This window comes from Mercurialis annua, linkage group LG3, assembly GCF_937616625.2.
Source record: "Mercurialis annua linkage group LG3, ddMerAnnu1.2, whole genome shotgun sequence".
NCBI classification, from domain to species: Eukaryota; Viridiplantae; Streptophyta; class Magnoliopsida; order Malpighiales; family Euphorbiaceae; genus Mercurialis; species Mercurialis annua.
Genome location: NC_065572.1, coordinates 15,043,639 through 15,055,842, shown reverse-complemented (window position 1 = coordinate 15,055,842; position 12,204 = coordinate 15,043,639). Strand labels below are relative to the sequence as shown.

General features: G+C 33.8%; 1 protein-coding gene and 1 non-coding gene across 2 annotated transcripts; both read right to left on the bottom strand.

Annotated features, from left to right (window-relative positions):
* Nucleotides 1-403: 403 nt before the first annotated feature.
* LOC126674247 (cyclin-dependent protein kinase inhibitor SMR6) lies at nucleotides 404-1,160 on the bottom strand. Its single transcript, XM_050368663.2, has one exon. It carries the CDS (start codon nucleotides 947-949, stop codon nucleotides 629-631), a length of 321 nt encoding a protein of 106 aa, XP_050224620.1. The 5' UTR covers nucleotides 950-1,160; the 3' UTR covers nucleotides 404-628.
* Nucleotides 1,161-11,838: 10,678 nt separating this feature from the next.
* On the bottom strand, nucleotides 11,839-11,945 carry LOC126676012 (small nucleolar RNA R71). Its single transcript, XR_007640190.1, has one exon. It is a non-coding gene; the product is annotated as a small nucleolar RNA R71 (small nucleolar RNA).
* Nucleotides 11,946-12,204: the final 259 nt, after the last annotated feature.

Sequence of the window (12,204 nt, the reverse complement as noted above, 5' to 3'; positions counted from 1 at the left end):
TCTTTTTTACAAGTTATAGTGTATTGTTTTCTTAATTTTTAGATTTTGGTATTTTAACAATTATATTTCAATATTATCAATAAGGTTATCAAATAAATTTAGATGAAAATTACTTATATAGAATATAATCAATAGTATATGTTTCTAATTTTATACCATGTCGTTTAAAAATCAATATCTTTTTTTTATTTCAAAAAAAAGAACTCGTTAAAAATTATTTAGTGACAAGCGGTTTGTTTTTAAATTTAAAATTTAATTATGCCAGTTACATTAACCATAATTTTTAAACTCAAAAACAAGAACTAGTGATTGATGAAATTGGAGCATAGTAATAACATAAATATTCTCTTAAATCAACAAAATTAACAAAAACTTCTCATCTCATCAACCCAAAAACAAATGCTAAAACAAACTAAATTAGAAATTTCATAAATATAATAATCATCTTTTGTACAAGTTCAGCTCCTAAAACACTACAAAAACACAAAAGATAGAGATACAAATAATAAAAAAAAACACTACAAAATCACTAAGTATTTAAACTAAACTAAACTACATCATATCATTCTTAAAGCCAAACAAACTAACTAGTAGTAGCAGTTGTACACTGAGTCACTGAGTCAAACTCTTAATTTGCTTTCTCAACATAGCATTTGAAAACTGATTCCAAATCAGGAGGAGTAAAAAACTCTCTAACACTATTGTTATAGTTACACCTTGAAGCTGGCCTTCTCTTTCTTGGAGCTGGAGGGCAAGATGGTCTTTCTGGCATTCTTGATTCTTTTGCTGTTGGTGTATGCTCTTCCTCACTCTCTTCTTCTTCATTTTTCGCTCTCGTTTTCGTGTTTATCGGCTTCAATGATGTTCTAATTGCGATTCCAGCAATTACCCATTTTTTCGCTTCCGAATCTAACCCGGAATCCGCTTGCGTCTTCTTTGAAAACCCCATGATTTTTACTTCAAATGATTTAGAAAAAACAGAGCAAGAACAAGAAAATGTTTGTTTTTTAGTTCAAGAATCAGAAGAAAAACAAGAAATGATTCAAGAATCAGAATAAAATCAAGAGAGTAATAAGTTAAGGAATAAGAGTAAAGGGTGGAAAATTTTGAAGGAGAGTGGGAAAATTAGCTTTGAAAGAAAAAGGAGAGATTTTTGGAGATAAAAAATAAAAAGAAACAGATCTATAAATAATTTTGATTTTAGGCTGCATTAAAAAATGGTAAGAGTGAGGGGCGGCTGCCCGGATTATTTTGGGCAGCCGAAAAAAGAGAAAATTTTGGCGCCAAACTTTAGAGATTTAGCAAACAACGGCTCTATTTCCCGCGTTTTTTGTTTCTCTAATAAAGTTCCCATTTTCGTTTTCCCATTTTGACCTTCCTTATTATTGTTGCTTTCATTTGCTTGCAAACGATGTCGTTCTGAAAATTTCAGAAGAAGTTTTGCAATGATTTAATAATTTTTCTTTTTTGGTGAAAAACATTGTCGTTCAGAAAATTTAAAAGGACTAGTGTCGCTTTACATGTTTCACGTTCCTCGTAATGTGACTCGTCAAACTATTATAATTATTTTTATTATGAATTAGAATAATTATATTTATGCTTAGTTAATTGGGATTGATTTCAGATGTTAATTTGTTAAAGTTTTTGCAATGTTTTTACCACGTAATTGTGCCAGACATATCCTGAACACGCATTTTGATTGTTACAAGTAGGAAATTGCATCGAGTATTGTGTATGTTCACTAAATAAAAGAGAAATTAGTAATGGCTTAATACATCATTTGACCCCTAAACTATACCATTTTATTCTCTGCGACCTCTAAACTAATTTCGTATTCTTTTGGACCTCTTAACTCTTCTTTTTGGTCTATTTAACCCCTCATTCGGAATGTGCACACCACGCGCGATGACGTGGATAAAATTGCTGACATGGCTTTGCTGACATGGGGTTAAATAGAATAAAAAAAGTAGTTAAGAGGTCCAATGGAACACTAAAATAGTTTAGAGGTCATATGAAATAAAAAGGTAAGGTTAGAGGTCAAAAAATATATTAAGTCTAAATATTTTTTTTTAATCTAAAATAAAAAATGATGTACTTTACATATTATTTGAAAAAAATCATTTAAGGCTTTAAAAGTCATGAAATTTAGCGTGTTTTCCAATTTTAACACAAATTTTAAAAATTCAGAATTGATTTGAAAAGTTTGAAATAGCAAAAAATTAAAAGCTGGTGTATTAAAATTTTTATAATTGGAAATTCGTGAAATACACTAAAAATTATAATTTTTTAAAAAAATCAGTCTTTTTTTTAATATTATCACAGTATAGTAAATTTATATATTTTATAATATCGTTAAAAAGACAAAACTTCTTTTATCATTATTGAAATGTAAACAAATATATACATGTACAAGAAGTTATATTATTTAATTATTTGACTAAATTTCAATATTTTTTTATTTTTCTAGAAGATTAAATGGATAAAAGTTAAATAATTGTATTTTTGAGAAGGTTAATGGGTAAAAATTAATAGTTTGAAGGTGCAATAGGAAAATAAAATAAGTTCAGGGGTCAAATAGAACAAAATAGTGTAGTTCGGGGGTTCAATAGAACAAGTTATGCATTTTAATTATCCTTCACGCGCTTCAACGCGTTTGAAAACACGCGTTTTTGCCACGTTGGATGAAAAAGGTCAGATCGGCAAAAAAATTACAATCGACTGGTTAAATAGAACAAAAAATAAAGTTAAGAGGTCCAATAGAATATCAAATTAGTTTAAGAGTCTCAGAGAATAAAAGTGTATAGTTTAGGGGTCAAATGATGTATTAAGCCAATTAGTAATTGATACATTCATAATAGTACATGCATTACGTGCATTGAATTGATTAGAGTTGGATGCAACTCTTTAGGGATGACAGATGTCATCGTATTTAAATAGAAATTATCAAATAATATTTGAAATAGTTACTTAGGAATAATTATTTTATTTAATATTTTAGAAAATTATTTTAGTAATTTAATATTTTTAATTGATATTCAAATTTTATAGTTATAGACAGATTAATAGAAAATATTATTAGTAATTAAAATAGTAATTTAATAGAAGTAGTTTACCTTATTTAGAATTCCATATGATTTAAAAAAATTAAAATAGTAATTCTTAAATATTTAAAGTAATATATATTAGTTAGTAGTATATACAATACAAATTAACATAGTAGTTTATTTTAATTAAAACTACAATTTTAGTAATTATTTTAATAGTTTTTAGAGAAATATGGATTACAACATAAACTTCTAATTAGATTATGAATAAACTTTTTTAATTTTGATACAATTCAAACTCTTAATTAATTTAATTATAAAAAATTAATTTGATTAGAATTATTTTGCTTCCATTTAAGGGTGTAAATGAACCGAGCCGAACAGAATTTTGGAGTGTTCATGTTCGACTCATTTAGCGAATAAGGTGTTCATGTTCAATCGAATTTTGAACGGAGTGTTCATGTTCGGTTCGTTTAGATTTTATAGTGTTCATATTCATTGTGTTCAGCTCGTTTTCGTTCATTTAGCCGCTAAACGAACAATCACAAAAAAATCAGGATAATATGTTTATTTAATAAAAACTCTTTTTTCCTAAACATACATATGACCACGTTTAGCTAAACATGTTTACAAATCAACCTGTTTAAAATAATATGTTTATACCCATTTGATTATTTTACATAATATATACATTTATTGACTATAATACAAATAGAATTGTCACTATCTATGAAAATAAATAATACAAAAATTATATAATATACAAATATAGATATAATTAAAAATCTAATAATATTGTAAACCTTAAATTAATAACATTTAGTTATAATTAGTTAATTGACCATCTTTAATTGTTTTCTCCTTATTATTATAGATACATACTGGTATAAACTTATACATTTAATTATCTTTTATTCATGTATTGCGCATCTTAATTTTATAAGTATACATCATGTCATTCTAAATTTATAAACTATAAAAAAACTACCTTTCTTTAAAATAATTTATGGCTTCAACCCACCATAGAATTGGCTCAATCGGTCACAAGTGTGGACAGTAAATATGGGACTTAAAAGAATCAAGATTGGAATCCCATATTGTACAAATGGAACTTATTGGAAGCATTGTGGATGAATTATTAAAAACCCATATTAACTGGGAGGTCCGGACGGTGGGATGCTGAGGCTAGCCTCCCTGAGGATTTATCAAGATGGTCGGGCTACGCTTTAAAGGGTGGTCGGGCTCCGCCGGAAGTTCCCTCGTTATCAAAAAAATTATGGCTTCACCTCTGACCACTGGTCAATACTATTAAACCGTCTCATGTTTAAAATTATCTGGTATAAATGTAAATACCATGTTGAGATTCCTTTGCCAAATACATGGTATCGTTGATCCATATATGTCTAGGTATTGATCAATTTGAAAATGAAACTTTGCATGTTGTCCCTGATGGAACCACGTTTTTTTGGAGAGACGTGCAAGATAAAGAGAGGTGAGACTGTTCATCAAACAATGGTTGTTTGTTGGGCACTCCAATAGTAAAACTGGTCTAGTCTTTATAAATAGCTTAATAGCTTATTCAAAATATTTGTAATAATGTCTGTGTATAGCCATACCTCGAGTCTTTTTATAATGAGTATGGAGGAATATCTTATAAAGTTCAAATAGAAAAGTAATTCTTATTTAGCAGATGAATCCAAATAGAAAAAAATTGTTATTTAGTATGAGTCATAAATAGAACTATGTTCTCAAATAGGGATATGATTTCATTTAGGAATGTATATCTTATTCTTATAAAACATCAGAGTTTTTTTAAAATTTTCGAAATTATCGATATTGTATTTAAATTGGAATTGAGCTTCGATCATTAGCTCCTCCGTGAAGTCCCTTATTTGACAGAGTCCCTTCTTGGTGAAGCCTTCTTTAGCTTATTTATTTATTTTTTGCTGAGACTTATTAGGCAAAGTCTCTTCTTGGGTCTTCTTGGCTTATTCTTCTTGACCGATCCTTATTAAGCCAAGTCCCTTATTGGTTAAGCCTTTTTAGCTTATTCTTCTTGATTGAGTCTTATTAGACCGAATCCTTTCTTGGTTAAACTTTCTTGGTTATTCTTCTTGACCAAACCTTATTAGACTGAGTCTTTTCTTGGTTAAGCTTTCTTGACTTATTCTTCTAGACCAGACCTTATTATGCCGAGACCTTTCTTTGTTAAGTCTTCTTGGCTTATTCTTCTTAACTGGGCTTTATTAGGCCGAGTCCCTTCTTTATTAAGCCTTCTTGACTTATTCTTCTTGTGTAAGTCTTATTAGGTCGAGTCTTTTCTTGGTTAATCCTTCTTCACTTATTCTTCTTGACCAAACCTTATTAGCTTAGCCTTTTTGATTAAGCCTTATTTAGCTTTATCTTCTTTTTTATGTTTTTGCCAAATTAATATCTGAGTGTGAGCGGAGCGGGGTTCGGGGCGGCTCGCCTAGACGTATGACAAGACTCTTATTACGGAGAGGGTTTGAGAAAATGTGGAGTTGCCACCTAGCTTATGTAGGAATACCTTTTATACCGACTGGATAACATCACTCGCTTATGGGTGAGATTATCGTACGCCGGACCGAATGACTGGTTCATGGATATTTTACCGAAAATCTTGTACTTGGCTTATCAGTTACGTTTGCTTTCATGAGATGTATTCATTTTATCTCGTCTTAACATTCATACAGTTCATAATATAAATTGCGGGAATTTAAACACAGATGAAAGAAGCAAAGGGACCCAAATTATACGCTCATATGACTAGATTCTGGCAAGTAGAAAATCATCTTAAGCATTCATCTAACTTTAGAGGTTTCCAACAAATAACAAAGGACTGCCTTGTCTGGATTGATTACATACACAAATCCTAAAACCAGGTTTCTAGATTTAATTAATTTTATTATTAGTCATCCTTAATGCCTATACAACCTTTAACTACTTTTTTATGGCAGTCCTAAGATTTCTAGGTGTTTTTTGGTTTTGATTGATATATGTAATTAACTTGATGATTCCTTTAGCTTGTTAATACTGGATTGGATCATGCTTTTGGAAATCTTTTAAAGATTACAAGCATACACATGGGCAGTTGATATACATACAGGGTTAGAAATACTTTTAAACCTTGTAGAAGAGTGTCTAGAACTCGATACGTTTTAACCGTTGATATGGTCATAACTAGTTCTCAGGAAGAACATGGAAATTGTCCATCTCACCGATACCAGGGTCGATTCCGAGTTTGGATGGGCTCAGAATCAGGTCTGGAAGTTGCTGGTCACGCTAGGTCTGAGCTTTAAGACCCGGTTGGCTGGGCAGATTACAAATTTGGCTTTGAGGCTAGAAATACAGAGGGAAATGCTCATTACAACATAAAATATTACCCTACAACTAAAACAATACATCTGGGTTCAAATCGGGCCCAATTCCGAGCTCAAGCGAGCCTAGAAAAATAAAAATAGGGTTGGATCGAAACTGGAATAATATGGAATTGGGTATGGAGGAGGTCAGAGGCAGAGGGACAACGCCACTCATAATTCTGGCGGTGGCACTGTGCAATGCCGGCTTTGGAAGTGTACTAAGGCGGCGCCGGCGGTCCGTACTGGTGGCGGCAGCGTTGTCCGCAAGGGTAGCAGCTTTGTCGTTTCATCATTTTGGCTTGGTTTGTCATGCAAAAACACTCAAACCACATAAAATTAACAAGGAGTGCAAATAACACATATTAGGATTATTTCAAAGTTTTTAAATTTGAATTAAAACATTTAAATAGCTGATTTCATGGCTAATTGAGCAAGAACAGATTTGAGGTAAATAGAATACATCCCAACATGCATTCTAGGCATTGTAATCAACATAAATCGGTATATTGGCATATAAGGTACATTAAAACAACCTATTAACATATATTTTCCAATTTATAGAGCGATTTTATCAAGAACGCCAAATTTGGCAATTATGGAAAAAATCAATAAAATAAAGGGTTAATGTCAAAAAAAAATCACGAACTTTACACGTTTTCTCATTTTAATCACGTAGTTAAAATTTCTCATTTTAATACACGAACTACCACTTTTTCTCAAATTCATACACGGTGCTGAGGTGGCACTCATTCATTAGTGTAAAGTGGCATCCACCTCCCACGCCGCGGCGGAAAAATATGGGTACGTATATTTCCCGTGCAAATTATACCAATGGAACCGTGACACCTCAGCACCGTGTATGAATTTGAGAAAAAGTGGTAGTTCGTGAATGAAAATGAGAAAATTGAAACTGCGTGATTAAAATGAGAAAACGTGTAAAGTTCGTGAATTTTTATGACATTAACCCTAAAATAAACAAATATGCATCCTAATACACAAAAAATTTGCAATTGCAATTATTATGGAATAAACGTGACAGGGAATATTTGAGGATCCTTAGAAGTACCGTTCTGAGTCCTTGACTCGTTTACTAGCGAATTGGATGCAAAATCCATCTTTGAATTTGCGCGTACAGCTCGTACTTGATTGACTAGGACGTTCTAGCTTCGTTCTTAGGACTACAATTGACTAATTTTAGTGTTTGTGTGTGTGTGGAGGGGGAGCGGAAATATTAGGGTTTCTACCTAGGGCTGTGACTTTTTTCCAGTCTTTAATTTGCAGTTAAATTGTTGGTCCCTTTCTAAGCTCGCTAACAGCTGTACTTATAGTGGTTAAGGGTAACCTAGGATTTCTAGGGTTAGGTTAAAGTTAAATTATTGATCTACCTTTTTAATTAGTAATTAATGTCAATGAGATAATTAATAATAGAGTTTGGATTAGGAAAAGCTTCATTAAAAAGAGTTAATACCGTATTAATGCCTGTTGGATAAGAAAAACATGCCTAAAAGTCATTTTTGGTGTCCAAAAGTGTCTAAAAAGTCGTCTAGGGCCCCATGGGTTTGAGAAATGTCAAATTTAGTCCTTAAAACTTATAAACTGGCCCATAAACTTCTAAGATATTGCAATTAGTCCAATTTTTGGACTTAGACAACAATCTATTTGGATTTTTATGGGCTATTCACGGCTAATTACGTTTTAACCCTTCAAGTTTCCAACTTTGCACTGATTGCGCTTGCCTAATTTCTAGCAAGAAAATTGATAGCTCATCATCCGGCCGAAGTTCTCTGAAAATTATCATTGAACACTTCAGTCCCTCATCACTTTTTACCTGTCCGGGAAATAGGTGTCTACAATTTACCCACTCTTTAATGAGAATTGACAAAGTAGGTCAATTCATGTTAAAGTAGTAACTCGTTGTTAGACAAGCGAGATACTCCCATCATCAGAGGTAGTCGCCGGTGGTTTGGTAATGCCCTTACGTGAGCATTACCTGTCGTGGTGTATGACCCTGACTTCATGCCCCCTGGTTTTGGTCTACTCTGTAACTGGCCGGGAGTAGGTCTTCTCAACTGTCCTGAAGGTCGTTTATTGAGCCTAAACTGTCTATTGTGTGCCCCGTGGAATGGAGCTATAAGCCCTCAGCCGTCCTGAGAGTGATCCAATAGCTTGGACCTTTAGTAATTATCCTATCCGGTACTTTTTAGGTTTGCAGAAGGGACCACAGCATTTTGGCCATCCCAAGAGCCACCTTATTGCTTAGGTGCCTGGATTATCCTATTCAGAACTTCTCAAAATTGTAGAAGGGATAGCATCCCCTTGGCCATCCCAAACGCCACCCTATTTCGTAGGTTCCTGGGTTCCGTAGTTATCCCAAAACTAGAGGAAATGTCTGAAGTTTATTTGAAGTATCCCAAACAGTATCTGGGGCATCTTTTTGACACTAAATCCTCCTCTATCCAGAGTCTGGCACATAGGATTAGACCGATGTTATGTTATTCTGGAAATTGCATTCTGCATATATTGGATGGCGTGGATATGTCTTTCTATCGTTGGTTGTCTCAATCCCGTCTCTTGGGCAATTTTTCAGATCTGATTCTCTGGGAATATTCGTAATTTGTCCTCTGGGGAAGAGATATTTCTTGTCTGGTTTAGTTTATCTACTATGGATTATTCCTTGTCTGATTCTTTGGGGTGATTGTGCTTCTGATTCGATTCTCTAGGGCGTGTGTATTTCTAATCCAATCCTCTGAGGTGGTTATGTTTCTAATCTGATCTCCTGGGGAATTTGTGTTCTGTAATCCAATCCTCTGAGGTGGTTGTTGTTTTAATTTGATCCTCTGGGGCGTTTATGTTCAGTAATACAATCCTATTGGGTGGCTGTGCATCTAATCCGGTCCTCTGGGGCGATGGTGTTTCTGATCCAATCCTCTAGGGCGACTGTACATCTAATACGATCCTTTGGGGAGATTTTGTTTCTGAATCTTATCGTCTGGGGTATTTTGTGTTCTGGAGAAATCTTCTGGTATAATTTTCTGGGAACGTAATTTTGTCATATGCTTGATAAGTGTATATTTTACGTCATTTAGAGGTCATTTATTTACTAGTTTTTAGTATTTTATGATGTAAAATATACGCTTATTTAGTAAATTTGACTTATTTGTTAAATTATTTGTAGAATGTAAATATTTAATGTTTCTTGAGTTTTTAGGAATAAAACAGAGTTAAAATGTAAAAATAGTCAGAGCCAGAAGGATTCGAGTCAAGTTCAAGAAAGCCAACCAAGTTTCGGGTCAAACCGAGTCAAAACCGAACCGAACCAAAAATGAGCTACAAGCAGCAGCTCAGCCGGCCTTCAGCCGGCCCACGACTATGAGCCGGCCAAGGGCCGGCTGACTTATGATCTCGGAGTGCAACTCCGATTCTTGGGAATCGCGTGAGGATTCTTGGCCGATACACTCATACACCTTCCATAAGCAACATATATTGGGTTCTCACTCAAAGAGATCTTCCTTGGCTTGCACTCAAAGTATGTATCAAGATGAGATTTAATCAAGCTATCTTTGGAAATGAGATAAGTGAACCATGATTCACTCAAGACGGTTATGGAAGAAATTGCTCCCTACTCCGCTCTACATGGAAAGAAGATATCCAAAACTTGACCATCACTCAAATTCCATGAAGAGAATAGAGATTCTTGACTTGAGCTCCACTCCTAGCAACTCTATAAATAGCTTGTATTTGTTTAGAGAAAACAACATCTTTTGGATCTTGAACATCTTTGAGATCACCTTTGTAGTTTACATCTTAGATCATAGACAAAGCCATTAGAGGTAGTCTATTTTAGTATCATTTCAACTCTATCGTTTGGGATTATTACACAAAACATAGTGGAATTATGGAGTTAAGGTACAACATTATTGAGAGATCAATTACCGTTGTGTTCTTGTTTATCATGAATTCCATATATGTTATTGTTGAATTTCCTTTAGATATGAGTAGCTAAACCCATTTTCGGGGATTATTAATTGGACTTATGTTTACTTAATCATATTGTTATATTGGATTGTTATTAAATTATGTGTTGATTAATGCTCATAATGCTTGAATGTTTTTGGCCAATTCATTCACTGCCCTATGTTTTAATTCTGACTTGAGAGAGCTTAATTGAAATAGATCAGTCAATCAATAACGTATGAATTAATAACACAAGAGTGAGTTAATGAATACGTGGTCTTGAGGTTTGCTTAATAAATATCATTTAATCGCTTGATTTGGTATTTTATAACACGAGAGTTAGTAATTTGCCTATTGATTGGTTATTTGTATATTTTTATCTATAGCGGCTTGAGAGAGAGTTATAGATGCATTAGACTAGCCGGAACCATAAATTGATAACATAATCCATATATCCCATGAGATTAATGACATAAAGAAAATTAATAATCCTTGATCTTCCGTATTATTGTTTAAATCCATTTTTTATTCAAAGCTTAATTTTATTCTAAATTAAATCTGATTAATTCAATTTTATTAATTTCAAATCACTTCAACCAAATTATCCTCTTGGCTATCCAAATTGAGTATCTTAATTGCGTGTATTTAGTTGCTTTCTTTGTGGGTACGATATTTGGACTTCACAGTCTAAATTACAAGTTGACACTGTGCACTTGCAGCAATTTTCTCAACAAGTTTTTGGCGCCGTTGCCGGGGATAGCATATCTTTAACATCTAAGTTAGGATAGCTCGGCTTGTTTTAGTCTTTTACTTTCTTGTTTTACGCGTGGGCTTTGTTGTTTTTGTTGATACAAGTACTCTTCTTGTAGTGTATGCATAATACACGTCACAAAGGTCTACCTTTAGAAACATTTCAACCAGATCTCACATCTTTTGAGCGAAGCATCAGAAAATCAGCTCAAAAGAATCTAAATATGGTAGACGAAGAAGGTAATCCGCTTGGATTGAATAATGAGGGGGATAATAGAGTAATCCCACAGAATCAGCAGAATCAGCTGGATCTGCAAGGACAGAATAATAACAGGCAGAGACAACCAACATTGATGGAATTCTTCCAGCCGAATGTACGAAATACTACGCATGGTTACTTTGCACATCCTGTGCGGGCAAACCATTACGAGATTAAAACCAGTATCATTCAGTTGTTAGAAGCCCGCTGTCAGTTTTATGGGCTACCAAATGAAGATCCAAATGCGCACCTCTCGAATTTTCTGGAGGTGTGCAGTACATTCAAGCTCAAGAACATGACAAAAGATGAAGTTCGGCTGCTCTTATTCCCATTTTCTCTGAGGGATAAAGCAAAGATCTGGATTCATGCTCTGCCTAGAATAGGCCTTAACAGATGGTCAGATTTGGCCAAGGCATTCCTGAACAAGTACTTTCCCATGGCGAAGACCGCAAAGCTGACTAGAGATATAATGCTTTATCAGCAACTGGATGGAGAATCAGTGAGTGACGCATGGGAGCGGTACAAGGAATTACAGAGAAAAGTTCCTCATCATCATATTATGCGAGAGAATTTGATCCAAAATTTCTATAATGGATCAAATGATCAGACCAGGAGTATCATTGATACATCCGCAGGAGGGTCATTAAAGAGGAAGACCACTGACGCAGTTTGAGCTGTTAGATGAGTTGGCAGTGAACAACTATTCTTGGCCAACTGAGAGGGCGAAAGCACCTGCTCAGAGAGGAGTGATGGCAGTTGCTACTGACCCAGTAGTGGAGACGGTCAAGTCACTACTACAGGATTTTCTCATAAAATA

What these genes read in the sequence shown, in the direction of transcription:
- LOC126674247 (XM_050368663.2), bottom strand. Translation starts at nt 949, where the DNA reads ATGGGGTTTTCAAAGAAGACGCAAGCGGATTCCGGGTTAGATTCGGAA.